The sequence below is a fragment of the Seriola lalandi genome, unplaced genomic scaffold (genome assembly GCF_002814215.2).
Source record: "Seriola lalandi dorsalis isolate HSWRI2012SDOR001 ecotype SW California unplaced genomic scaffold, Sedor1 jcf7180002052086, whole genome shotgun sequence".
NCBI classification, from domain to species: Eukaryota; Metazoa; Chordata; class Actinopteri; order Carangiformes; family Carangidae; genus Seriola; species Seriola lalandi.
In genome coordinates this window covers 381,410-409,067 of record NW_019522639.1, presented here as the reverse complement: position 1 = coordinate 409,067, position 27,658 = coordinate 381,410, and the positions used below count along the sequence as shown (strand labels likewise).

The 27,658-nt window shown below is 41.7% G+C and overlaps 3 protein-coding genes across 5 annotated transcripts in view; 2 read left to right on the top strand and 1 right to left on the bottom strand.

The window, feature by feature from the left end:
- dennd4c (DENN/MADD domain containing 4C) overlaps positions 1-9,115 on the top strand; it is a 34,191-nt gene extending 25,076 nt beyond the window's left edge. For 2 of the 3 annotated variants that reach the window (XM_023399594.2, XM_023399595.2), the window contains 16 exons: positions 147-294; positions 442-591; positions 948-1,067; positions 1,176-1,301; positions 1,452-2,542; positions 2,721-2,913; positions 3,040-3,137; positions 3,238-3,413; positions 3,564-3,722; positions 3,850-4,048; positions 4,165-4,275; positions 4,386-4,523; positions 4,739-4,856; positions 6,476-6,632; positions 6,780-6,844; positions 7,016-9,115. In XM_023399594.2, the coding sequence (XP_023255362.1) occupies positions 147-294; positions 442-591; positions 948-1,067; positions 1,176-1,301; positions 1,452-2,542; positions 2,721-2,913; positions 3,040-3,137; positions 3,238-3,413; positions 3,564-3,722; positions 3,850-4,048; positions 4,165-4,275; positions 4,386-4,523; positions 4,739-4,856; positions 6,476-6,632; positions 6,780-6,844; positions 7,016-7,152 (3,186 nt within the window). In that variant the 3' untranslated portion in view covers positions 7,153-9,115. The remainder of the gene's footprint in view (positions 1-146; positions 295-441; positions 592-947; positions 1,068-1,175; positions 1,302-1,451; positions 2,543-2,720; positions 2,914-3,039; positions 3,138-3,237; positions 3,414-3,563; positions 3,723-3,849; positions 4,049-4,164; positions 4,276-4,385; positions 4,524-4,738; positions 4,857-6,475; positions 6,633-6,779; positions 6,845-7,015) is intronic. The other variant, XM_023399596.2, reaches the window with a different exon arrangement.
- Positions 9,116-9,265: 150 nt separating this feature from the next.
- Positions 9,266-11,813, top strand: cdca9 (cell division cycle associated 9). The gene is made up of 10 exons (XM_023399608.2): positions 9,266-9,799; positions 9,906-10,037; positions 10,156-10,196; positions 10,291-10,342; positions 10,477-10,535; positions 10,872-10,933; positions 11,022-11,105; positions 11,222-11,303; positions 11,501-11,587; positions 11,749-11,813. Exons 1-10 carry the CDS (start codon positions 9,688-9,690, stop codon positions 11,791-11,793), a joined length of 756 nt encoding a protein of 251 aa, XP_023255376.1. The 5' UTR covers positions 9,266-9,687; the 3' UTR covers positions 11,794-11,813.
- Positions 11,814-12,268: 455 nt separating this feature from the next.
- plin2 (perilipin 2) lies at positions 12,269-16,150 on the bottom strand. The gene is made up of 8 exons (XM_023399606.2): positions 16,081-16,150; positions 15,841-15,887; positions 15,384-15,579; positions 14,960-15,042; positions 14,474-14,759; positions 13,475-13,653; positions 13,206-13,322; positions 12,269-13,033 (listed from the first exon to the last, which is right to left on the bottom strand). The coding sequence occupies exons 2-8, from the start codon at positions 15,868-15,870 to the stop codon at positions 12,578-12,580; spliced, it is 1,347 nt and encodes a 448-aa protein (XP_023255374.1). The 5' UTR covers positions 15,871-15,887; positions 16,081-16,150; the 3' UTR covers positions 12,269-12,577.
- Between the last annotated feature and the right edge of the window lie 11,508 nt (positions 16,151-27,658).

Below are 27,658 nucleotides of genomic sequence, written 5' to 3'. Positions count from 1 at the left end.
ATCTTTAGTTTGCAGAAGAGTACCAACAGATGAATATTTACCAGAAAAATGAAAGAGAAAGAGCTCAAAGAACCACGTGTACCAACATTCTCTTAAGTAACAACAATCTAAAAGCTGCCTTCCTGTGTCCTCTGCTCCCTCTGCAGGCTGTCTTAGAGAGCCCGTGGCCAAGCCGAAACCGCAGCGGCCTCTTTATGTGGACCAAGCTTCGTAATGTGCTTCGAGGAGTGACCCAGTTCAAGCACGCTCTAGACCGAACGACGTCCAAGAAGGGACCCGCACTTAGTACCACAGGTAGGGAATGGAACATGCAGTATGAAGCGGCTGCAGAATGGGAGAGGTGTCTTCTTACAATGTCAAGATGAGATCTATCCCACACTCCGTTTTTCTCTCATTCTGTGTCTTGTTTTAACTCACTTTTTTTCGTCTGTCCCTCTTTAGCTGCATCAATAGGAGGCTCAACAGTCACTGATGCTGACCGCTTGAGTCACGGAAGCGCTGACAGCTCGAATGAGGTTAACGGTGAGGAACATAACCTATTTGCCCACGGCCACGGCATGGAAGACACAACAGAAAACCACTGTAGTGCAGGTACTGACTCCCCCGGAGCTGCAGGCCTCAAGCTCTCAAACCTGATAGTCAGAAAATGCAGCACTGAAATGTTTTCGAAGACCTGAACATTGCTGAGATGCCATGCCACCAGCAGTCTGACAAGTCCTGTATGTTGCAAAAAAATTCTCAGTTCAACCGAGATATCTAAACCTGTCTAGAAGCTGAATGAACTAGATGGGTAAAATGTTAACTCCATCCAAGAGAGAAAAAGACAAAACTGTTCAAGTAAGACCCAGGTGGTGGGGGAAAAAAAGAAATGGATATATCTTTTAATTACATCCTCTTTAAAATGAATATTTATATTTTGAGTACAGCATGGTTTGTGTGATCCACAGGAAGGCAATCTGATCAAGGCTACGGCTCCAAGGATGAGTTACACCAGGAGCCGGCAGAGCCTTCACACACAGCTGTGCTTTCGGCTGAAGAGAGGAGCAACGTAAAAGCACAGCATAACGGTAAGAGAAGCTACTTCCATTCTCATGTGCCGTATGTGTATGAATACCCCGTGTCCTTCTTGCGCGTTGATGCCGATGTGTTGTCGATGTATTACTGTGTGTGACCAGGAGGCGACATTGCCGGCTCAGTGGACAGTGCAGTAGCAGTAGCAGAACTCCCCAGTCCTGTTGACGTGCTCCCACCTGTCCCCAGTATTGTGAAGCTGTCCACAGGGAGCTTCGATGGTGAAACGGGTGAGGAGGAAGATTTGGACTTTAATTTTAACTGAAAAAATAATAGTTTGTGATGAATAGATTCTTTTGTATTGCGCTTTAATTATTCAACTTCAAGTTTAACTTTTGCAACATAAATTAAATAGGGCATTTCTCACACCTATTCTCCAGGTGCAGGGAAGCTGTTCAGGAGACACAGCAAGAACGATAATGTGTCTCTCCCTGATGATGATGCCTCACTAGCATCAGGTGATGTAGCCAGCCAGCCTCAACAGCAGCGGCAGAAATCCTTCGCCGAGCGCAGCTGTAGCTTCAGTGCTGAGACTCGTGCAGGAATGCTCCTCGAGAAGGGTGTGGACCACATGGCCAGCCAGATGGGAGCCGACGCTCGTATCCTGACTGCAGCGCTCTCTGCGGGCCAAAGTCCACCCCCCAGCTGTATATCCAAAGCACTTTTTAAAGATCTGGAGGAGGAGCCTGAAGAAGATCGGGGCTTGATACTTGGGAAGCTGCCAGCGGAAGAGGAGCCAGGAGCACTGGAAAAAGGGAAGGGAAATGAGAACGACGTGGAGGGGACTGAGGAAAAAATGGAAAAACAAGAGAGGAAGGAAAGTGAAGCAAACGAGGATGAGTCTGGGGTGCGAGGAGCGAATCTGGAGAGGGCAGACGTGGAGATGGGGGCTGACCCACTTTCCCTCCTGATGTCAGAGAGCGAAGAGTCGGCCTCTGTTACCAGCCAGGAGCCACCACGCTCCGTGCCTGCTGTGGTGTCCCGCAACCTGGCCGAGGAGATCGAAATGTACATGAGCCTGCGAAGCCCTTTAGGTGTCAAGTCCTCCAGCATGGAGCTCCAGCAGTCGCAGGCAGATTCCACTGACGCCCCACAGCCCAAACAGTCTATGGAGCGCAGGTCCAGCCTCCCAGTGCCTCCTGTTAAAACCTTAGCTGGCTCTTTGGGTGACACACCCAAGCGTAGCCCCAACACTGTTACTCGCTCCAAGACGTTTGCCGCAAAGACAAAGACCCCCGGCAGCACTGCGGCTAGCCCAGGTGCTAGATCGTCCTCACTGACGGCGCTGGTCAAGTCCTCACAGGGAGGGTCTCTGGGCTCAGTCATAAACTCCATTTCAGGCATCAAGATGGACACTCTGTTGTCAGGACCTAAGATTGATGTGCTGAAGTCTAGCATGAAGCAGGCGGCAAATGTAGCCAGCAAAATGTGGGGGGCAATGGCGTCAGCTTACTCCTACTCAGACGATGAGGTCAGTGTCCTTCAAGGATAATTCCAGATATTTGAAACATTTTCTCTGCTTGATAATGAGCACAATTTACTGACTTCTAGCTCACAGATTTTTTGTGTAGTCTCGACCAAGGGCTTCAGTTTTGGAGAATATGACGCATTTCCCTCATTCAAACTGAGTCCTCTCACTTATTCTTCAGGACGAACAAGCTCAGGGTGGTGGTGGCTTCCCATCACGTCTGGATGAGCACATGTTTGCCGCACATGATGTCGATGAGAGTCCTGAAAGAGGCGCCATCCCACGTTTGGTGGCCAATGGTTTGAACCAGAGCTGCACCAGCCTGGGCAGCAGCAGTGGCAGCAGTGACACAGGCCGAGGGACCCACCAGACACGTAAGCACGCACTCTTTGGTATAAATACATGAGAGAAGTGCAAGAGATGGGCCTAATGCGCTTCTTCCTGAGGTCAACAGACCTGTGGTATCAGCTCTCAAAGTCTGATTGTGCATCTATCTGTAGATCCAACTCCAGGACGAGCAGGCAGGGGTCCTGACTCTGAGCAAGGCTCCTCACATCACGCCTCCTCCTCGAGCATCTACCAGAACTGTGCATTGGAGGTCAGACACAACATATACAACCAACCACTGCGGTGCTGCTGAGCTTGTGCTGCCAACATTTCATATGAGTAACTGGGAGGTTATATTTCCCTGCTGACAGGTGCTGATGTCCAGTTGCTCCCAGTGCCGCTCCTGTGAAGCTCTGGTGTACGACGAGGAGATCATGGCGGGCTGGACAGCCGACGACTCCAACCTAAATACCAACTGTCCTTTCTGTCGCACAGCCTTCCTTCCCTTACTGCACGTCGAGTTTCATGACTTGCGCACAATGACCGGGTAGGAATATGTTGTCGTAGTATTTCCTATAGATGAGTGCCCTAAAGTGATCTTAAGATGAATTATACATATCATACATATAACATACAAACTTCTTGCTGGAAAAAGGGTTCTAACAAATACAAATTAACAATGTTGTGTGATTTTCAGGTTCTATATGAACCCCACTTCCTCAGGCGACAGTATCCACAGCACCAGTACCCAGCCCACAGCCAGCAGCTCAGCCGACATTAAGACCCCAGACCTTATCTCTTTCCCTGAGGAGGAAACTAGGGAGACTCCAGATAATCGTCCTGGAGCACAAAAGAGGTACCTCTTCACGTGAATGACTTGCATGCATTAGTTACACTTGGATTGAACCTGCAGGGATCAGTTCACAGAGTATTCAAAAGAGAACCACCTTTTCCTCACCCGTCTTTGCCTTTTGTGTTTTTAGTCTGATTCGAGAGCCGGTGCAGTCCGACCCTCTGGGTCTACTGGAGCACCACGCGGCAGGGAAGCAGCAGAGATGCAGTGGGACGTCATTGACACGCAGCAACAGTGTTGGAGGTCCACTGCAGAGCCTAGACTACTCCCAGAGACCTGGACATGGTGTCTCCACAACCAGCCTGCCCTGCAGCCTGCAAGAGGTGTCGGTCAGTGCCACATACTATCACAAACTAGCCCTATAGCTTTTATATATTGCAGGTAATGTCATATCTGCAAAGCAGTGAAATTAGCTGAGGGAATGCAATATGTGTGTGATTGTCAGGATGGCATGGGAACCAAACGACCAAACCCCAAGCCTGTGTCCGTACCGTACCTCAGCCCCTTGGTGCTGCGCAAGGAGCTGGAGACCCTGTTGGAGAATGAGGGAGATCAGGTAAAGTACTCTAATCACAGACAGTCTGCTTAATAGCTTTATAGTCACACATGACTCAAGATCCTGAGACGTTTGTTCTCTGTAAGTCCAACTTCTCTTTGTCCATCCAGGTGATCTACACCCACAAGTTCCTGAGCCAGCACCCCATCATCTTCTGGAATCTGGTGTGGTATTTCCGTCGCTTGGACCTGCCCACTCACTTACCTGGTCTCATTCTTACCTCTGAACACTGCAACAATGGAGTACAGGTTGGAGACTTAATATGTCATCTATCATTATTGTGTTTTTCTCTTTCAGGATGACGTTTCTTTCTCTTTCCCATTTTTATTACATTCTTGGTCATACAGGCCTGAGGGTGCAAACATACTTTCCCACACAATCTCCTGTGTATTTTCTCTTTTAAGCTCTTTTGGTTAATAGTATCATATTGGCAGTAATATAACTGAAAGGTTTATCTTTGCAGCTTCCCCTCACATCGCTGTCCCAGGACAGTAAGCAGGTATACGTCCAGCTCCTGTGGGACAACATTAACCTGCACCAGGAACATGGAGATCCCCTCTACCTGCTGTGGAGGACCCTGTGTGAGTATGCACACAAAGACACATATCAGGCCATAGTGTTCTAACCCCTCTAAACACTTTAAATAACACACACATAAAGATACTATACATTGAATTTGTATGTGATTATCACATCTTTTAACTTAATAGTATAATATAATAATATTATATTTTATAATATATGATAATATAATATAACCTAATAGTAAAAGTTTTCATTTTACTAGAATAACACTACCACTGGAGGGCGACCAAGTCAACAATTTAAAATCCTACACATAGTGGTTTTAGTGTGCATTGTCCAAGGGAAAACAAACTTTAGTAACTTTTAGTGGTATGCATTGTTTAGAAATTCAAAATAATTTATCATAATGATTTATGCCAGTGTTTATACATATTTGCAATCATGCTAGACATGGCGATGATGATGTTTTACTCGAGTACACCAGATCCCACACATCTGCAAAATATCAAGGATAAGACAACAAATTTCAAGACTTTTTTCACTGTGGTCCAGGATGTAAAAAAACAGGATTGATGCAAGAGTACTGCAACATCACACTAACATCAAATTTGTATATGAAATACAATGTATATCTTTAGCAATAAAATTGGCAATAGAAACAAATCATTTGCACATATATAGAAATTACTTAGTTACACCAGAAAAGTTTCTCATAAACCAAAACTTAACTTCCATTCTAAAACGGTAGTGGTTATTAATTTTTTTTTTAATATACAGTTGTAACTTCCAGTTTCTTGCACCAAATAATCTAAAGAAACAACTGCCTATATTGGATGCTCGGCAAACACAGTTCGGCAACAATGCCTCTAATCTGAGTGTTGCTGCAACATTACAAAAGTGATCTTTGAGATAATGAGGGGCCTTGTTGTTCAAATTATGAAGCAGACTGAGTTGTAGTTGTCTGGCTCTATCTTTCAAAGGTAACCACCCAAGCTGTTGGAATTGCTGTTTGCCATTTTGTGCTGTTGAGTTCACATCCAACACAACTCTCACTAATTTGTTTTGAGAGAATAAAGTTTTGCTTAAAGTGTTTTTCCTTTTCCTTCGAGCAACTCAAAACAAGGGATTAGCCAGCAATCTTCAACTTTCTTTGCCAATGAAATGATCTTTTCTTGCCAAAAACCTGATTCTGTTGTTCACCTTCCCCGGACTCTTTAATACCATACTCTCTCCATCCAAAGTATTTTCTAACAAACTCTGAATAGCTAAAAGAAAATGTTTGGCAGGACAGATCTGATCATCTAAAACAATACTGGCTGAATGACTGAAAAAGAGTTAAATTAGCTGTGATTTTGATCCAAATAAAAGAATTTAAATTTTTGCGATAAGAAGAGAGAACAAAATTTTTACTAGCTAGTTTTTAGTCTTGTTGGGATCTTCACTCAGGATTAACCATCATTTGTTCTCATCCTTGTGTGAAACCAAAACCTCTGAGTCATCACCATATAGAAATACATTTTCAGTAAAAACGGACCTCAAATCATTTTCATGTAATAAAAACAAATGAGGCCCCAGAACACTCCCGTGTGAGACTCCACATGTTGGAAGTTGACTACTAAATAAGTGGCACTGAATCTCAATTCTTTATATTGAATGTGTGTGTGTTGTGTCCTAGTGGAGAAGAAGGGGACGTTGGCTCCAACAGACCACCAGGAGATTCGTACCCTCCTCAACACAATTGTTCGCAACATCCAGACCAACGACGTCTACGGACCAATCAACCTGCTGATCCGAGAGATTAAACGGCGTCCAGAGGGAGTCAAACGACAAAGGTCAGCTCTGTTCTTCCTTTTTACTTCACCCTTTACTTCTCTCTATTGGTTCAAAATATTCTTTGAATGTTTTTAAATGCTTATATTAATATATTGTCTGTGAAAACACATCTTATGTCTCATTTATGTGTTCTGATACTCTCTCAGGAGCATCTATAGAGAAATACTGTTTCTTTCACTGGTGGCTTTGGGACGGGAGAACATCGATGTAGGTGAGTGAACCTGTGAAGACCCACCACGCCGTTCTAGAGTCTGTAGTTTGTGAAAAAGATCGATATGTTCCTAAATGTTGTCATGCTGGTTTGATGCCTTGTGAATGCTGTTGCAAGCACCTTTGCTCTTCTGACTTTGCTTATCTCCGCTCCCTCTCTTTGTATCTGCAGAGGCCTTTGACAGGGAGTACCGCCTGGCTTACGACCAACTGAGCGCCGAGCAGCTCAAGTTTTTGCACCGCATCGATCGACCACCCACCCCCAGCATCCAGTGGTGCCTTAAAAGCTTTGGAGCTCCTGTCATTTGACCATGGACACCTGCAGTGAAGTTAAAAAAAAAATCTGACTGGTCACATGTAAGAGCAGGGGGGAAGGATCGGTTGTGTGGCCTGGGGTGTGAGCGAAAGATTTTGTAATAAAACACCTCCAGTTGTCCAAACATGGTACTTCTTCTTCTTCCCCCTGTCCTGGAAGATGCCCGTTGTCTGCTTTTTTTTTTTACTACCTTATTAAGCTTTTGATAGGTTTCCAAGCAGCTGCCTGCAAATGGGACTGTTTCTGATATCTGCTTGAAGACTAGCAGTGAATCTTTTGGGACGAGCTGAGGTGTGTTTCTTTACAGATGGTGTATAGAATGATTAATCACTGTACAGAATGTATTGACTGCCCCTATGGTGTAGACATATCTGCTGTGTGTGTGTGTGTGTGTGTGTGTGTGTGTGTGTGTGTGTGTGTACATGTGTACGTGTGTGCGTGTGTGTGTGTGTGTGTGTGTGATCATGGCGTCAGTTCCCTGTCTCGTAGCCTTTTCCTCACTTTGCTTAAGTCTGTCCCAAGTTTTCCCAGATTACATCAGTGTGTGTTGTTTGAGACAACTGTTCCTTTGTGCACTTTCTAAAAAAAAACAAACAAACAAAAAAAAACATACAAAACAAAACAGGAACTGTAGTCCACCTGTCTTTTTGTACATATTTTTTACTTGAGGTAAATCTAAAACCAGAGTAGCAGATTTTTTTTTTTTTGGAGGCAACAAGTCTTGATGCCTTGACTGTTTGTGTGATCCAAGTCTTATTGAATGTTTCATTGTACATGTACAGGTTCAGAGTGAGGCTCTCTGTCTGTGTAAATACGTGCTGGTAGCAGACATGTAAACGGGAGAAGACTGTCAATGACAATCACTAATTATAATCACTAAAACTGATTCACAACATTCCACATTCCCTGCAATCAAAACAGGTCTTAAAGGAGTATTGATCTCTTCACCAACACTCAACCCCATGTGATTAAAACCTGCTATTTGGAGAGAGAGAGAGATCATTTAAAAGAAAATCCATTCGTTGAAAGTGAAAAGGCGTGCCACACTACTGATTCCCACTCATCAAAATAAGACACGTTCTCTTGCAGGGGAACAGCAGCTCGGTGCAGTGCCTCACTGTCACAGTAATCAGTCCAGCTTGTGTTTTTAATATCTGCATTTTTAACAGTAACCCACTGTACTATTTCAGCTAATATGCCTTATTGTTATTATAAATTAGAACTGTAACTAACATGTATTTGGGCTATTCTTTACTCTAGCATAGAATGAACCAGTAAGGTGTTTTAAATTGGGAATATTGTTTGCTGACAAGATGGCTTTTATGGTTTACATACAGTAGCTTTGAATAATATTGGAAGCATTATAGGCTTTATACTGCAAAGGGCTTTCTGTACAGCTGATACTGTGTTAAGAAAGATCAACTTCAACATGACATTCCACTAAATGCTGAAACAGACAGGAAAAAAAAGTAAAGTGCTGTGATGAATTGTTGGGAAATGGGTGTAGATGGTCCCACTGTAGCCTTGGGAGAGTGACGCTGACTTGTACAGATGTAAAATATTCAGTTTGCACTGCATAGATTAAAACCTGACCTTAACCCGGGGTGAGGATGAGATGAGACCACCTCAGAAGATTAACAACAGACAATAGTTTTTCCTCCAAAACAAAAAGAAATTCTCAATTATTTATTTTTGTATTATTGACATTTGGATTGCAGACAGTAGTAGTTTAGCATTTTTATGACTAACAACCCCTCTTTCCCCTTTAATCTGTTTTAAGGGTTTCCACCTTGTACTGACTTTGTAAATTTGATCTCCTTATGGCAGAGGATGTACAGAAGAGACTGTTCTTTAACAATAGATTAAGTGATCTCTTACCGTCCTGTGGAAAGGAATTGAATGTCTACACTTAAGTGCGCTGCAATAAATGAATTTGTGAACTGATTGAAAATTAAATGTGTCTGTTTTTTGTCTCTGTTGATGGGGCATGGTGTTATTCACTGTCACATCAGTTATTGATTTTCAGTCCAGCATCAAATCCGTTTCTAAAGAGATTATCCTGTTCTTCCTTAAATGTATAACTTCCTCCATCTTGTTCATCTTGTCCTCCGTCTCTCCTCTATGGCCTTCACTGCCTCACGTGGGTTGACCTCAAAAGCATCACACCTGCTTTTACTTTAACTTTGTTTTATTATTATTTTTACTTTATTATAAGAAATTCTAGTATTATTTTTAGTTTTTGTATATTTAAAAGTTACATAGTTTGGCCTTGGAGCAGGAGTCACCTGTGAGCACCTAGCATTTTAATGAACACATTTATTTAATTTAAGGCATCTTCAGAGATGACTCAAAAGTCCAGTGAGTTTAAGCTAACTGTATCCTTCCGCCAAGCAGCATAGCTCTCGGAGAACCCCATGACTGAGTTTCCAGTAGGCGCATGAATATGTTAATTAAATGTGCAGCCTCAGGTGCGTGTTGTAGAGAAACAGGAGCGGCTGAGTCCGGGGAGGAGAGGAGAGGAAGACAAAATGCCGGTGAGACGGACGAGAAACGCAGGATATGCCCAGAGCAAAGAGCAGCTGAGCCGGGAGATGCGACTGAGCAGACTGGCCCTTTTCATTCAGCAGTTTGAGAAAGAAGGTTTGGTAGTTTGAGCTGGACAAATGCCATGTTTAACTTCACCTAGCGGTCCCCACCTTGGACCTAAACATGACGTTTTCTTTTTCTTTTCTCTTTTAACTTTCAGCGCAGGAACGCATGAACGAGCTGGCAGCTAAAATGGAGAACACGATGGCCACAGTTGACAAAATCTTTAAAGTGGAAATGATGAAGATGCCTCCTTCTCTTCAAAACACGCTCATAGGAGATTTAATAAGCGGTGAGGCTTTTTATTCATGAAATTAAGAGATTTTACTAATTCAAAGGTGTCAGGTGAGATTCATACCTTGTTTATTTTTCTCTAACCCACTCACCCATCAAACTATCCTGTGTAATAGAGGAGGAAATCTCAGCAAGTGAAGTGTCAATTGCCATGAAGGTGAGCTGAGTGAGTAGTTTGTGTCCCACCTGTTTCTAATTACAACACTTTAAATTTTTATTTGTATAACAGACATAATTGTCACTTTTTGCAGAATGAGTCCCTCGAGATGCACCAGCCCCTCAAAAGGGTACCCAGTAAAAGAGGTGAACCACTTTTTTTTAAACCAAGATAGTTAATAATTAATCTCGACCATGCAAAAAGCACATTTGAAAAATCCAGAAAAAATGTTATCCTTTGAAATTAAATTTTAACATCATCTGTGCTTTTATTTTTGTAGTAAAATCTACATCAGTTCAATCTACCCCAGTCCAGAGGTCCTCATCCAAGACCTCTAAAGTAGGTGATGTAAATCCTCTACACCGCTGTGTGAGTTTGTGTTGGATCTCATTAAATGTAGTTCCTGGGAAGATTCTTTTGAGAATAAAAGTAGGGGATGTTTATTCTTGTCCCATGGATTTCTGTTTGGTTTCACACATTGATTTATTTTTCCGTTTAAAGATTGAAATGTTTGATTAATGGACAGAGCTGAAGTAACTTTACAAAAAGCAATGGCACTTCGAGCATCACATCCGGTCCTGGTTCTTTCAGTACAGTACCCATAAGTCATGTTTCATCATAACCAGCATGGTTTGTTTGTCTCAAGGTTGTCCATCTTTTGTTCTTTATTTTTAGGGAGGAAACGGGATAAAAAGGACCAGAACATTAGCTGGTAGTAACAGCACTGGAAATCTCAGGTAAGACTGGGGTGTAAAGTGAAGCAGTATGTAGCGTATTGAGTGTGAGGTTCATGCTGGCTTTGACGTTGCTGTTGGTTTTCTACAGGGGCTCCACAGTCACTGCCAAAAGAACCCAAAGCCGCTTGACCAAGACCAATGACCAGACCGTACCGACCAAACCTAAACTCAGGTTTAGGGGTTTGCATGATTTAACCTGCTCATATTTATACATGTTGCCACTACAGACAGTTTGTTGAAACTTCGTCAATAATGAGGAAATGACCCGAGGCTCTCATGCTGTTCCAGGTCTGTCGTCTCTGCTGGTGATCTACACTGTTCAGTGGCAGGCTCTGCTGCACACATCACTGTGACCACGGCACAGGGGCAGGTTCAGTACTGAGTGCTTTTTATCCTTATCTTCACACCCAAAGAGGCAGTTTCCCCACTGCCATGATTCAAAGTTTTGTACACCAGACATGTCTGGATCTACTGCTAATGTCTAGCTTTAGTGTTAATGCTGCACTGAGTTGTCATCAGATTCAAGGCTTGTATATATGTTTTCTACATGTGGTTCTCTCTTTCTAGACTGTCAGCTTCTCTGAAGAGACCAAGGATGAAATTAACCTGGACTTGTTGGATGACGTGGCGTGGTGTCAGATTCAGAGGCTGACGGTACAGTGCTCATGTTTAAATGTGACTTATTATTGTCAGTTAGTTCATTATCAGAGCAAGGGATTTGGTAAGAGCCTTTTGAAATATTATGTTAAATGTTTGAAATGTACCATTGTAACAACTGGTCATCTTTTAATGCAAATTGGATTTTGGGCTTTCAGAGTTTGATGGAGTATCTGTCCAGGCGAGGTCCCTGCCAGCGATGAGTAAAGGTGTCTGAACATCACTCTGACTGGGATTTTTCTCCACTTACATTTAAAACTTTTTAATATTATGGCATTCATTTAAAGAAGTTTGGTTTAATACTTAACCAGATACTATAATAAGCAACAGTTATGCTTTGGTTGTGTTAAGTATTTTAAAAAATATATAATAAAGCTTATTTGTTATCCTTCATGACTGACTACAAAATGTTTCTGTAAAATGTGAAATCACAAAAGGCCTACAATTAAATTGGCGTAGGTTGACCAACGGTTCCAATGTCATTAATGTATTCCAAGGTTACTTTTTGAAATGACAGTTAGTAAAAGCAACTAGAGAGGGCTTTTACCTAAATTTGAGCCAATTTTTTGTTTAAAAACAATCTCTTACTTAACGGAATATTGATCATCCCTTTGTAAGAATTTCACAAACACAAATTTAGCTTTCCATGTGTAGAAAAAAAGAGCCAATAACTACAAATAACTGGTTCCAGCAAAGTTTATATAGAACTAAGCACAGGGATAAGTTTTGACTGATTGGATTTTAAATGTCTCGGTTATAAAATTATAAAAGAACTGTCTAATCTGAAAAGTGAGCTGATTACAGCAAAAATTACATTTTTAAAAAGTACAAAATGGCATTGTGTTCAACACAGAACTACATCAGAGCTTTACATCATAATGTGTTCAGCATCTTCAACATCAGGAAGTTAAATATTTGCCAGTAAAGCAATTACTGAAGTATTGCCACGGAAACGACTTAAAACTCAAAACATAAGGCTGTAATGGGTCACTGTTCCTGCTGGAAGGGTAATGACTTCATCTCAACTTCCATGGGCTCCTCCCTGCGGTGCTGGGTGGAGGGAGAGTTGGAGGACGTAGCTGGTGTGCTGCTGGCAGCGGAGGCTGGCGTGTGATTCGACTCAGGAGTTATCCGGGGGTAGAAGGGTCCGACCAGCCAGTTGAGCGGCGTGTTGTTGACAAGATAATCCATGACGGTGTCAAGAGACTCTTTAATTTTTCCCAGCTGTGCTTTGCTGTTGGTCAACATGCTGTCTGGCAGGTCTCCCAGCACCTTGGCCTTGCTGAAGTTGGTGTAGACCTGTGTGGCAGAATGGCTGAGGGAGAGTGCTTCCTGCTGGATGTTGTTGGGGAGGCCCTGCAGGCTGGAGACGAGGACCAGACATGTGGTCTGGAGCTGCTGGGTGAGGGAACGTGCAAGGGCCAGGGTGCGTGACTCAATTGCCTGAAATGAGGGGATGGACAGATGTAAATAGCCTGTGATGAGATTTTTGTCCCAAACACACTGTATTTACGCCGCATGTGCAGATGAAACAGACTGGAATCATTTGCTTGTGATTTCCTTGACACATTCAGCCTGTTATCTCTCAGCATATTTGTGTTTTCCACCTCCTTACCTCTGCCTCGTGACCGCTCTCCTGGTTTGGACCATTGGACTTCCATATCGCCAAAGAGCTCAGCTTGTCGTTTACCATCTGGTTAGCCCCGCCAATATTCCTTCTGCCGTATTCAATCTAGAAAAAACAAACACCTCAAATGTTTATTGCTGTCCATGAGCAGTAAAAGAAAGTATCTACCTTTTTAGGGCAGGAGTCTAATGAATCTTAAGGAATGTGACAAAGCAATTTAACTAAGCAGATGTTGAAGGAAAAAAAATGAGACCCACCACATCAACTGTGGAGTTGAGCTCAGAAATGAATTCCATGCTGCGTTGCCTGCCATCTTGGATTTTGGTTACAGCCCTGGTGTACGCCCGCTGCCTCAGCTTCGTGGAGAGGGAGCCCAGCCTGACATAGTAGCTCAGCTCCTTCTTATCAAAGCCTTTCACAGTTTTTGCCTCCAGCTCTGTCACAAGAGAGGGAAACATGAAAATGAGTTTGACTGCTTTGATTTTTGTCAGTGATCCTTTTAAGTGTGATGAAGTCTGCTACCGATTGCTATAGTGTTAGCGATTTGCATGTTAAAGTAGATTGAAGTTTTAAAGCCATGAAGAATGTAGTAATCTATGGGTTAATTCCTGGACAGACATCAATTTAACATAGCATGCGAGATTGTTTACTGTAAGCTCCAGCACACCACAGTTCACTCTAAACAACAACTCCTTTAATGATGGAGAAAAACAGACCACTAATGCATATTTAGATTCTCAGGAGTGTAATCTAATCTTTCTTTTTCTGGAAACTTGACCAAATCCATCGTTAACATTGTCCAGCTGCCACTGACCCTTGATACAGCTTGTTACAGATAAACAAGCTTAATCTCACTAACCTTGTTTTGTTTTTTATTTAAACACCATTAAAGCCAAAACAGCAGACAGAAATGTGTTTTAAAAAAATATTTTCAAAAGAGGTTTTATTCTTAGCAGTTATTAATATTTTGTGGCTGTTGCAGGATTTTTTATGGGATAGAAAAGAAACCATAGATATATATTTCTATTGTGTAGATTTTTATATTAATTTCAGATCTTTTTTTCTCTATGGGAAGTTATGAGTAAGTAGTATTTAGTATTTTGGCTCATAGACCTATATAATGACACAACCTATAAGAGAAGGCCTGTGTTTGGCTGAGCTTTTAACCAAACCTATCAACCTATATCATGTGTTTTAATGGGTTACACAAGCTAATTAGGATGAGATGCACTGGTTGTAACCGGTGCGCTACTCACCCAGCTCGTCCTCCGTCAGAGGCAGGTACTGCTCCACCAGGTTCTCAGATGTACTGAGAGCTGTGTCAACTCCACTGCTGACCATCTGGGCTACTCTGCTCTCCAGCACTGTGCTGACACTCCCACTGACAACAGCCTTGGTCTTCTCCATCCCATCCTGCACCGCACCCCGAGTCTTTTCCACCACACTGGTTAGGGTGTCTGAGACTGTGTCCTTGGCACTGGACACTGTGCCTGTCACAACATCTTTGGCCGTGCTTACCACATCCTTGGCATTGGAAACAATCTGGGCGGGGACAGAAACATGGACTAATAAATGTTTGTGTCCTCAAACTGATTGCAACAAAGGATGAGTGGTTTAATGAGCAGACAGCAGTTTAGAAAGACGGGACAGAGGTCATGGCTGAGCCCTCAGTAAGATTAGCCAACGTCGACTGTGAAATAGGACATTGTGCAACTTAGTTTGGTCATTAATCCAGTACATACCTGCTCAGAGGGCTGGTGAAGAATCGGCAAGGTTTTCTCAATCTTGTCCAAACCTTTACAGGCCAGGTCATTGGCAATCGCAACTATAGACAACAAAAGAAAAAAAATAAAGTAAATGATTTATTCAGAAACTACTTTGAGAATAAATGTTCCTTTCAGATTATACTGTACATCTTTTCCGTTCAGGCTCAATTTAGCCTGATTATGAGTAATAAGAAAAACTGGGTGAAAGATCACGATGAGTAAGAGCCAATAGCTTGAGCTGAACTTCCTGTTTAAAGCTCTGCCTGTGTGACTCAGATGGTCAGCACATAACTATCCTTATAGTTTCACTTCAGCTCCTTGGGTTTCATTTTGACACCCTATCCACTTTGAAGCCATGTTTACATAAGGATGATGGCAAGTTATCTGAAGGGGTTCTTACTCTGAGGTTCCAGTTTGCCCATGATGGGTGAGGCAGTGGTGAGGGCCACAGAGGTGATGGTGCGGACTCCTTGCTCCGCAGCCTCACACACAGTCCTGATGTAAGGGTGGGTGCCCTTGGTGTTGGAGTAGACGTTGGACACCAAGCCGTAGGTGGAGCTCACCAGAGGAAGGCTGGTCACCCTCTCTACCACATTCTGAGGAAATACAAAGACAACAGTACAGTATTCAAATGTATAGTTCAACTGTGCTGTTCTATTCTTAAATTGGGCAACTAACTTTCAATGACTGTTTATATTATAAAATAGCATTAAGGCCATTATCCCATGTTCCATACTTTCACAGTCACGTTTTCTTTGAGTATTTTGTCAGTGTAGTTTTGTGGTCAACTCAAAATTAGCTCAATAACAAATATAAGTTTGTGTAAACACGGGTGCATGTCTTTCCTGTAGACTCACCTGATTAGAGATAACATCAGCTGCTGCCATGTCTGCTAAAACAAAGTCTGTGGAGAGGAGACACAACTTTTAACGGTTCTATTCTAAACAAAATGAACAGATATGTTTACTTCCGTATTACTGTAAAATGTGCTGATAGTTACCCAATAATAATAAAAATTAAAATTAGGTCCAGTAAATTTGACTTTAACCTCGCTGTCACGCTGTTTAAAAAGTAACAGATACAATTTCCAGACTTACCGAGTGATACGTCTGTTTCCCAGATGTCAATGAGCTGACTGATACTGAAGTGAGAGGCTGCAGCAGCTGTATTTATAGTCGATAATTATCGCGAGATGTAGAGCAGCGCTCTGACGTCAGCGACAGTATTGTTTCCTGACTGTTTCTGGGGCAAAGGTAAAAGGAGTAAAAGTTTAGTCGGGGAATTCCTCTGTAATCAGCCGTCACGTGGTCAAGCTATGACATGTTACAATAGTTTGATTTCTCATCGTTTCATAAGTCAGAGAGTCGTGTTTGGTCATTGGAGGGAGATTTTCTACAACGTCTCCAGGGCGTCTTGGTAAAGTGTAAGCCTAAATTCTGAAAAACACAACACAGTCTAAAACTATTAGTACAAGTGCACACACATCTGAAGCCAAAATTTAGCAGAGGGCCCTCTATTTGACTCACCTGATAGGCTACTATATCAGCAGTAGTGCACACAGTCCAAGAGTACATATGGAATTTCAATTACATTGTGCTTTTGCTTACAGCTCTAAAGACCAACCATTGCTCCTTATAATTTTGACTAGAGGTACATCTTCCCAAACAATTTTTGACTTAATCAAATTCCCAACAGCCACACAGTGAATCTGAGGAATCTGAGGCAGTTTCCAGTTTTGCAGGGTTGGTAATCCAACCTTAACTACACGGGCTCTGACAGGACTCAGCAGTTGGTGTCTATTCAGGCAAAGTGCTACAGCTAAGTGTCATATTTTAGCTCAAACCCATATGATTTATATGGTTCCTTAAGGGTTTGTAATGATCATTAGATAAGATGATGGACAATCCAGGATCAGGTCCCACCTGGATTGTTTATTTTTGCCCCAGATAAAGCCATGCTGGCTATGTCAGAATGTACTTTACATGCACTTGTATTATCCATCCAGATCACATATAATACACAAAACGAATCATTTTACAAGTGAAAAAGAAAAACATTTGAAACAGCCTTGTGTCATCTATTTTTTCCATGATACCAATGAAGATAATACCAACACAATGTTCAAGAATGAAACAATTTCGGAAGTTTATTCCACACAGTAATGTAGACCACTAAGTTTGGTATTTTCTGCTAAAGGGCAAAACATTGCCTCACGAATATTAACCTTTGGTTTAACTGGCAATCATGAGATACAGTAGCTTGCAGAAATCTGAATGCACACATGTGAGTGTGTATTAACAGTCTATGAAGATAATGGACAACAGTATATATAACATGTCTTTAAAATGTTCCAGCAATGTCTGGCTTTTTTCCCAGCAGACACTGTGATTAGTCACAGTAAGACAAACACGCGTGTAACTAATAACATTATCAATGGCTCCATTCTATTCAACTATCCCACTAATCAATGATGTGGTTTTGTAGTCTTGTGGTTTTGATCATCCACTGCAGTTGTTACCACATATGAATGTCTGAGGATAATGTTGAACACAAAAGTCTGCCCAGTTCATTTTATTTTACTGTTTGCTCACCCTGGGAGGAAGCCAGTGTAGCTGCACATTCGCTCTCAAGCTATTTTTTTGACAAACATTACGTGATATTTTAAATTAATACAAGAAATCTGACCAGAGTAACACCTTCCCTAATTCATTTCTGAACACTTGATTTAATGGCCTGAATAGTACCATACATCAGTGGTTTACCCACAGATCAACAGGTCTGTGTTTGCCAGTAGCTCATCAGAGCCAGATGTGTGGCCCTGTTTCTAATTTGAGAGCTTTTCAGTATTTTTTCTATGTGTCAGTGCTCATTTCTCTAAGGATTTTTTCTATGTGTTGTTAAAAATGTAAATAAAGTGTTAATTCAGTTTCTTTGGAAGCCAGATGAGGAAACATGGGCTTAGTTCAGATTCTCCACTTGGCTAACACATTGGGGCCCTGGATTCTGTAGATAAACCCTTTTGGGGCCCATTTATCAGTCCCTGTAGAACTCAAATAGACCCCATATGAAAATGTTGGCTGAAATGAACCACAGGCCCTTTTAGTTTTTCCAACTTGTTCAGATCTCGAACCAGTCATGTTCAGTGGAGTGGAACATCTGCAGAGTGTGTTGAAGAGGTGTAGTGTGCGTTTGAAGAGGTGTATGTTGGATATTTTTCCTGTTGTGTTTGTGTCTGGAACGTTTTTTAACTAGCTGAACAAACCTATTGTATGTCGACCAATCCTCCTACTGGTCCACAAAGCTGAATACAAGAGTGAGCTGCCCAGTGTTGGTCAAGAGGAGCATCATACCAACAGGAGCATTTAACTCACTACAGCAACAAACCTTTATTTGAGTTATTTTGACCCTTCCTTCCCGTCTTCCCTGCCTCCTTCACTGCTGTTTTGTTGCCTTCTCATGGGTGGAAAATGATCCCAAGAAATGGTGACTCACATTTGCATGTTGACTTGTTGTTCAGTCACTGAGGTCATGTTTTTTTCTGTTTCAGTTAAGCAACTGACACGTCTGATGTTCCTGTTATTGCTATTTCTGCCTGTGCATTAGATTGTAAACCTTCCTCCTCCCCTCTGCTTTTGACCTCCAGTGCCCTCTGTGCCAGCTAGCATCCCCTGTCTCTTGGCCACAGTTCAAACTAATAACCTTGTTTTGAATTTGATGATGATGATGACGCACAAAATATTTTAAAAAATACTCAGTTTGCAGTTTTGGACTTATTATATTTAATGGCACAGTCATTAGAGCAAACAAACAGGATGGCAATCATGTTGTACATGACCTCACTCTCATATTGAAGTGGCCATCTGCTGCTGGTGTAATTAATTATTTTGAGAAGATCACTGCATTAACAACATGATGCTAAATGGGCAAGAAGGCCAAAACTAAATATGGAACAAAACAGCTGTGCTCAGCTCCAATCCAAGTATTTAATGATAAAGGCAAGTTTATGATCGAGATAAGTGTTTGACAAATGAGAAACTCAGAGCTTATCTTTAAATAAAGTTACACTTACACTTTCTCATACAACTACACATGGGAAGTAGTCATTTTGAAGTACTTGTAATTCTTTTTCTAGTTTATTCTATTCTATTATTTGACAGTTACATTCATTTTGAGATTGAATTTGAGGTTTCTTTGGTCCATGTTTTTATTTTCATTTAAACAAGCTGTTTGTCAGTGTGTCAACATTCGCAGCTGAAAGTGTCTCAATAGTTCCTGTGAAGAATGACGGAGTAGACACTGCCTCTTACACTTGCATACACCCATTAGATGATGATACAGAGAACATGACAAACATCCTCCATAGGGATTATGGCACCATGACATTGATCTATTCCTCCCACTGTAATGGGATGAAAAGTCTGCTCACTCTGTTTATCATATCAGCAGCTGCTTGAAGAGACAAACCTCTTCACTGCGATGAAGAGGGGAATATTTTTGGCGTGGTCTTAACAGGTTTCAAAACTGGTCATTATTTCAGTTTCTTCGGCTTTTCACCAGTATTATTATGGCACCTACAGTATCCTCCGAGGGTATCGGTTACAGATCAAAGATTATAATTGAAAATGAAACTGGAATATTACAAGTCAGCTGTCTCTCAGACCCTTCTCTTCAAATCCATACTGTACACTCACCTGCCATTTTAAAAGGAACACCTACTAATGCTGGATCGTTCCTCCATTTGCCCTCTGAACAGCCTCAGTTCTTCGTGGCATAGATTCCACAGGATGTTGGAAACTTTCCTTTGAGATATTGCTCCATGTTTTGCATCATTTCTGCTGCTTTGTTAAGTGCACATTCATGCAGCCAATCTCCTGTTCTACCCACCAGGATTTGTTTGTTATGCCTGATGGTTATCTTCAATTTTTATTTTTAATGATAAAACATTGGTCTAAGCAGCAGGAAGCATCAATAATGCCAATCACAGCAGCTCCTCTCATAAATAACAGACAGTTTAATGAGCTAAAACTTCAGCAAGAAACTTTCTTCCAAAGATGGAAATATACTGCTCCCTAAATTTTACTTTACCTCACCCCAAAATGAGCTCAGCATGCCACATTGGTCATGCAGCATCTGTGGCCAGGGGGCAGAGAAAATTTATTTTTCAGGAAACACTGAAATTGCTGTCAGTGTGCACATAACTCAGTAGACCATCATATCTGTGGGCTACATTTGCAGAATCAAGATTTGTGTCTGTCCGTTCAATTAATTCATAAGGTTGTTTTATCTGGTTGCATTTTAATGCTGAGCACAATGCTGCCACTGTAAATACTGTGTGTATATAATGCATAAAATGAGAACATGCTCATAGCTATCTTGCTGACATCACAGAATTGATTTGAATCATTCAGATATTGGGATTGAGGATTTGCTGTGAAAGTCTTATGATGTTTGATAAAGTTCAGTTTGAATGACCTGACTTGATCCAGGTTCAGGAAGTTTCAAGCTATGTCCTGTTAAAGCCTGCATGGAGTTGTTTTGAATATCTGATCAGTCAAGGATAAAATGAGGCAAAATTTGTCATTCTGGGTACATACCAGATACCTGTAGCATGGCTGAGGTGTTCAACGTAGGAAAAAAAGCACTTTATAAACTCTACAAACAGTACTGGATGACAGTATTTGGAATAATCAGTCTTTAATTTAGCCCAGCACAGAATACAGTTGTATTTTGAAGGAAACGTTTGGTGGGTAGTTTTCAGAAAGAAAGGAACATAAATTGGATAGCCTGGATCTTATTTCAACAAATTACCTATCATTGCTACATCTATCCCCAGCTAGTGTCACATAATCCAAGTCCAAGTAAGTCCAAGTGTCAATCAGTCAGTCAGTCTGTCCATCAGTCCATCAATCCACTAGCTCCCTCCGAGGACTCTTGAAGGGTCTGAGTGTCTGGATAATGTCAGAAGCCCCTCTCTCCAGGGGACCGGGAATGCTGAAAACCCCTCACCCTAAAATACTGCACATCCATGGGTCCTCAGCGACACACCCAAGATTGAAGTCGATCGGATGAGCGGTTGTTGAGAAAATGGAAATGCAGACAGACAGATTCTTCCATTTATAGTCTGATTCTACAGGAAGGAAGTTCATGCCAAACATTTTACATAAGTTTTCATTTACTGAAGAATTCTAAAATTTAGACTGGATGACAATCCACTGAAAACGCACAGTAGGCCTATGTAAGCCTGCCTACACACACACACACACACACACACACACACACACACACACACACACACACACACACACACTGTGACAGATGCCACGTTGTACTGGACATTGATCTGATCATATTTTATTGTCCATGTCATATTCTCTTAATTACCTTGATCGGCCTTTACGTGATTTCAAGTGCAATCAAAGTGCAACCAGTTGATCATGACTCACCAGGGTGACATCATCAAATCAATAATATTTCTTGGCTTTAGGAGGTATAATGTCTCGTTCTAAAATGAATGGGCTTAAATGATGACTGCAGGCTCAACATTTTTTAAACCTGGAAATGTTTATAGTTTATGGAGCATGAAAATGATTCTGTGTGGGTGCATAAAATCATGAGCTTTGAAATCCACGCTTTCAGTGAAGACATGTTTTAAATATGTAGAGTACTGGTTACAATATAATATAATTGCCTTTCAGAACAAGCTGTATGGGCTGTTTGGAGTGACTAAATGTTCAAGTTAATGAGATAGATCATTTCATTTCACCACAACAAGCCCATTAATGAAGCAACCAACAACCTGGACCACATGAAAAAGAATTCAATAATTTGTACAGTTCAAACTACAATGTGAACAGCACAGTTCATTAGAACTGCCACAGTTTAGTTGAGAACTGTTTCCATGCAGTGCTCTTTTCCACCTTCTGTAAATACACTCTGATTCAAAGTGACACAATAAGGCTCATTTTTGGTTCAGTGTCCTAATTTGACTTATTTTAAATTATGTGGAAATCTCTCTGTCAGATTAAGAGAAAAGTTCAATGGTTAAACCTTTAGTCTGACATTGTTTCTGCACTCAGGGCAGATGATTTCACAACAGAAACACTAAATGTTGGGATTAATTTTTAACACATTTTGAATGGATGCCAAGTAACTGTGAATGAAGTGATACAGGATATTAATATGAGGACAGAAACAGAGTTGATCTGTTCAGCTGAGCTGTTTGAGTAGTGACTATTACCTCATTCTTCACAGACAGGAATATTTTCACCATTAGCTGGAGTCATTTAATTCCAATTCAAAGACCTGATTAAATGTGTATGACATTAAGCTCCTTTAAAATAATAAAAATCAAATACAGTATATTGAATAACTATGCACATGTTGTGACAGTATCACTGTTATGTGATCATCACTGCTGGGCCTCTTCCTGATATTTTGTGATCTTATTTCCTAGTATTTACAAATTTCGGCCACTAGATGGCAGCAAAGTAGACAAAGTTCTTACTCGACTTGAGCATGTGGCATCACAGCCTGTGCATTGGTATTGTACTGGTGTACTGTATATCATACTGCTGATGATTCCAGCATGGTTACGTTTATGGGGTTGCAAGGTATTTTATTAGATGTGGGCAGCTCTAATTACATCTAGTACCTTTTTATTTTGTTAAAATGATTCCTGCACAATACGAATGAAGCATTAAAGTGACATACATGCAGTAGAAGGGAACAATGACAGGAGACAGAAAAAAGACAGAAAATGCAAATCAGAACACAATTAGATGAAAGAGTAAACATATCCTTGAATACAGCATGTGCACAGCTCCATAGAGGAAAAAGCCAGTAAAGATCTAAGGCCTTTTTATTTTTCTTCTCTCATTTGACAGACAGTCGAGATGAAAAGAGAGATCAGTCATGGATGCTCTGCTCTGCTCCGGTTCCCCTGGGGTCTGCTGGCGTGCAGGTGGCGGCGGGGTTAGAGATTCTGGCTGGACTGACGCGGCATCCTGCCATTGTGGCCCTCTGAGACAGGTAGGGCCGTGGGCAGCATGCCAAAGCTCCTGGCTGGGTAACAGATATCTGTGGGCTACTGGGAAAGTGTCACACCTCCGGATCACACACAGTCAGAGGCGCTGTGTGAAGAAAGAGCGCAGACAGGAGGAGAAAGAGGGTGGGAGAGTGACTGTCCTTTCATGCTCTTTAGATCATGAGGGAAGAAGGTCGAGATGTGGCTTTAGAGCAGGGGAGAAAGAAAGGGACGTGTCTTTGGTGCATCGGTATGCTTTGGTTAACTCTACCCTCAAACAGTGTCAGACAGTGCAGCCTCAGTGACAACTGATAGATGGCTACACTGTACGTTAACAACTGTCAGTCAAACTACAGATACACCATAGAGTTCTCTAAATCGCCTGCTAAAGATCCTCTATATGTGATATGCAGCCTCTTATGGTCATGCTAACCTTGCACTTCCCACCTCTCTTTTTTGGAAACGCAATGTATGTCAGGGCATCACAGCCACCAAAAAACTTCCAAATAAACTTCAGCTTTACATACATTGAATATAGAGCATGACACAATTATTATTACAATAAGAACCCAGGCTGAAAACCTTTTTTCTTTAAAGGAGTTGACTTTTATTTTAAGGGCAGCCACACAGTCATTTACTAAAAGTTTAGTTTTATTTTGTGTTTAATATTTTCAAAAAGCTTAAATTAAAGGACGGCCAATCCAAGATAAACAGCTGAAGGTCAAATTCTTATAAGTCAGATAATATTTTTTTTTTTTGCGATCAAATTTTTATTTTCATTTCCATTAAGTCCAACAGAAATATTTCAGGGGATATAAGTCAGATAACGTTTGTCTCTCTTTTGCAGATCTTCATTTGAGTCGTGTCACTGATTTGTTTACAGACATTACAGTCATGGCTGCAGCTGTTTGCTGAAAGGCACCATTATCTTTTATCACTGCTTGTGTTTACTCAGGTTAAAGCCTTTTTTTGCTCTATTTAAAAGTTTTTTTTTTAAAATCATATTTGCACAAGCAAAGCACTTAGTAACACGATACAGTATAATTATAGCAGTTATTACGGGAACAACCTGGAAAAGGACATGAAACGAAGAGCGCTGCCATCGTCAGGAAAGGTCTGGGTGTCATTTTGATCAAGTAGGGGTGAACTAACTATTGGCTCTGTTCTTATTAGAGGGAATTTACACCAGAATTTCAACATCTGGGGGCCAAAACAGCTACAAAAAGTCTTCTAGCCCTGTTGCCAAATTTGGCACTATTATTCTTCCCAGCTTCATCCCAGCAATGGAGCTGGAGAGGTCGTGCATGCAGAAATGAATTACATCTTAACAAGATGATGGCTGCCCCTCTTGAAATAACCATTACTTCAGCCTTTAATAAATCACAGATCTACACAGACAATATTTGTTTAGCAGGGTATTAACCATAGATTTGTAGCAACAACATAGACAAGAGTCTTGTTAAGCAGGGCTCTGTGCACCTGTCGGATATAATCCTCAAATAATGACTTCGGCTCATTAACTACAACATCCTAGTTAACCGTCCACATTTCCCACTGAGAGGATCTAGTCAGAAAATGAGTCAACAACTGTACAGGGTTAAAAGTGTGAGAGAAGGTCAGTATGTGACCAGTCTTGCTTTGAAAATGAGATCCTCCTCGCTCCTGCAGGACCACACCCTGACCCCACTTCCACCATGATGATGATTTTCAGTAATGATTTTCTCTGGAAGGAAAAAAACCAAGTCTCACATTGCATCGCTGGAAGAGCGTTGTTCTGGTCACTGACCTGTGAGGCACAGATATAATTGTGAGGGCGCATGCTTTGAATGGGTCAGATAGGAGGTGAGACAATGACCACAGAAGGCTTTCCCTCATGCGGCTCCAACGCTGTCCCACATGACCCGGCCGTGTTTCGACAATATCCCGTCACAGGCCATTTTCACAGAGCCGTGCTGGGATTAGCAGGCCGGCTGTTTGTCCTGGCAAAGGGGCAGCAATTCACAGCTATATTTTCTGGGTGCTGTTGCTGACAACCAGACCGAGTCCTAGTAATTATGATATAATTGAGAATGATCTAAAACCAAATGTCCGAGCTCTGCTGTCTGAGCCAGTGTTTACAGAAAACAGCTGCTTAAATAGGCACTTAGAAGGAATTAGAATAACATTTTTTATGTCCCAGTGTGTGAGTGTGTCTCTGTCTGTGTGCAAGTGTGCATATATGCGTGGGCTGGCTATTTGGGCACCTACACAGACAATCTCTTTGTTTTGGAAGTGTTCGCTTAAGTCTTTGGGGGTAGACAGGAGCCAAGAACAACGTGGGAAATGGGCCCTTGCTTCATTTCTGCTTTCTCTCCGGGCTTTTCGTTTGCAGCCTCTCTGTCAGACGGACATTCAGCTGGCCTCCAAAACAGTACCTGAGGCGTGCTGAAGTTTGGAGAAACCAAGGGAACGGTGCCTGGACATGAGAGAATCCATAATGGGAACCGAGTGGCAGCTGACAGCCGGGCCAAGCTGTCTGTCATTTCCCTCTCTGTCTTTCTCTTTCTTTTACGAACATACAACGTCATAAACAGAACACATGCACCGCAGCAGAGCTCTGCCCAGGTGGTCTCTATGGGTAGCCAGTGCAGTACAAGATGCTGAAATTTGAAGCGACCACACTGGCAGGAGCAGAATTCACTGTGAGGTCTGGTTCGATGTTGAAGTGTTGCATGACCCTCAATGCGAGCCAGTGCTTACCATCTCCATTCAGCAATTACTTTTTTTCCCCCCGATCCAGGAAATAAAAGAGATGAGTCATGTGAATTGTGATGTAGTGACACAATATCAAGTGCACATGTTTATCAGTATGCCCCAAAAGCTTTTCAGAACACCTGACTAATAATGAAATAATAGTCTAACCGATGAGATTCATATACAGGAAGTCGAGTCAAATGAGGGGACAAAGACGAAACACAGGAACTCAATATTTGTTCCAAACTTGGTTAAGATTTAAACAAACTTTTTGACATCTTTTTTATTACAGTATAAAAAAAAATATTACCATTAAATGATAGAAATGTGTAATTCTGGTCAGTTAAGGCTCACTGTTGCTAAAGCTGAACATAAATTTACTTACAGATTTACCCCTAGCTGTTACCTGTAATTGAAAAATATTCATTGTGATGAACTGACATCTTGGTAAATCACTTTGTAATTCCACATAACTAACTGAGGCAGTAACTACATCCAGACATGATGGCGAAAACAAAACCCGGCTAAACTCCTGCCAAAGCTAACTAACAATAGCTTAGCAGATCTCAGCAGCTGCCAGTTCAGCTTTTGACTCAGGATTTATGTGGTTCTGTTTCCTTTAAATCACTCATTTAAATGTATTAAATTGTAAATTAATGTTATTATTGATTTCAATATACATAGTAGACAGACATACGGATACATTTAATTCCTGTCGATGAGGTAAATAATATAAGTTTATTTTCTTCATTTAAAATTAAAGTGGACCAAAAAGCTGAAGCTGATTCCGTAGCACTGCTCTCTGCCTTTGCAGGACAGAATAATCTTCCAAGAGGACTGAAGGTGAAGGTGAAATACAAGGTGAAGAATGTACTCAGGGATTTGCCCAATTCTCATGGATGAAACTGATCCCAGGGGATGTTTAGTTCTCTATGCCCTAAATTTCTCTGTTCAACTCTTCTGCCAGCAACCAGCCTGCAGCAGATTTACCGAAACAAAAGACACACTCATCTACAACATAACAGTGTCCTTTTTTCTGCTGCTCTGTCTCTTTCTTACTATAGCTGCTTGATTGTTTTCTTCTGATTTGTGCTGAGCTGTAATATCCACGGATACTGTATCCCAGGTTAACTTTAGTTAATAGGAAATCCTGGATTTGTGTCGTATGATGCCTTAATCTAATTGCATGGAACTTGAAGCCAAAGATTAGGCATATTTATGAATATTCAACCACCGGCATATTTGGTTTTAGCTGTAAGCGAGGATTTGTATGTAATTAGATACTTCCCTGCAGAAAGAGAGAAAAATTATACCCATGGGTTGTCAGACAAGCTGACCGATCACTGGCAACAGTGTGAAGAGTGTTGTGCCCACTGTCTACATATTTGACTGGTGGTTTGTGGCATGATGCCCTCAAACAGCATGCAGTGGATATGACATGCCTGATGGAGCGCAAAGCCTGCAGCTGAAACAGATCTGCGCTGACAGACAGACAGGTTACTGTACCCTTAGCAAGCCTGGCATTCCCGGGACACTGTGGCCCAGCAATGGCAAGAGCTTTCGTTTCCTCTGGAGTCTCAAGCATGAGCAGACACACGTACAAACACACACACACACACGTACAGATAGTGTGCCAAATTCCACAGAGCAGTAAAGGCAATCAGGGACAGATGAGAAAGGCAACCATGCGGTGGTAAACTGCATGCCGAGGGAGTGGGAGCTATAACAAGGTGCCACAACAGCACTCAAGGGAGTTTGTGTGCTTTATGTTAAAAGAGCACATTGAGTTTTGGGGGAATTTGCTCCACTTTCTTGCAGAGAATTTGCTGAAAAGATTGTCGCCTCTCTGATATCTGTCCGTTAGCAAATAGCCAGTAGCTTAGCTTGGCACAAAGAGTGGAAACACGGGCACGAAGCTA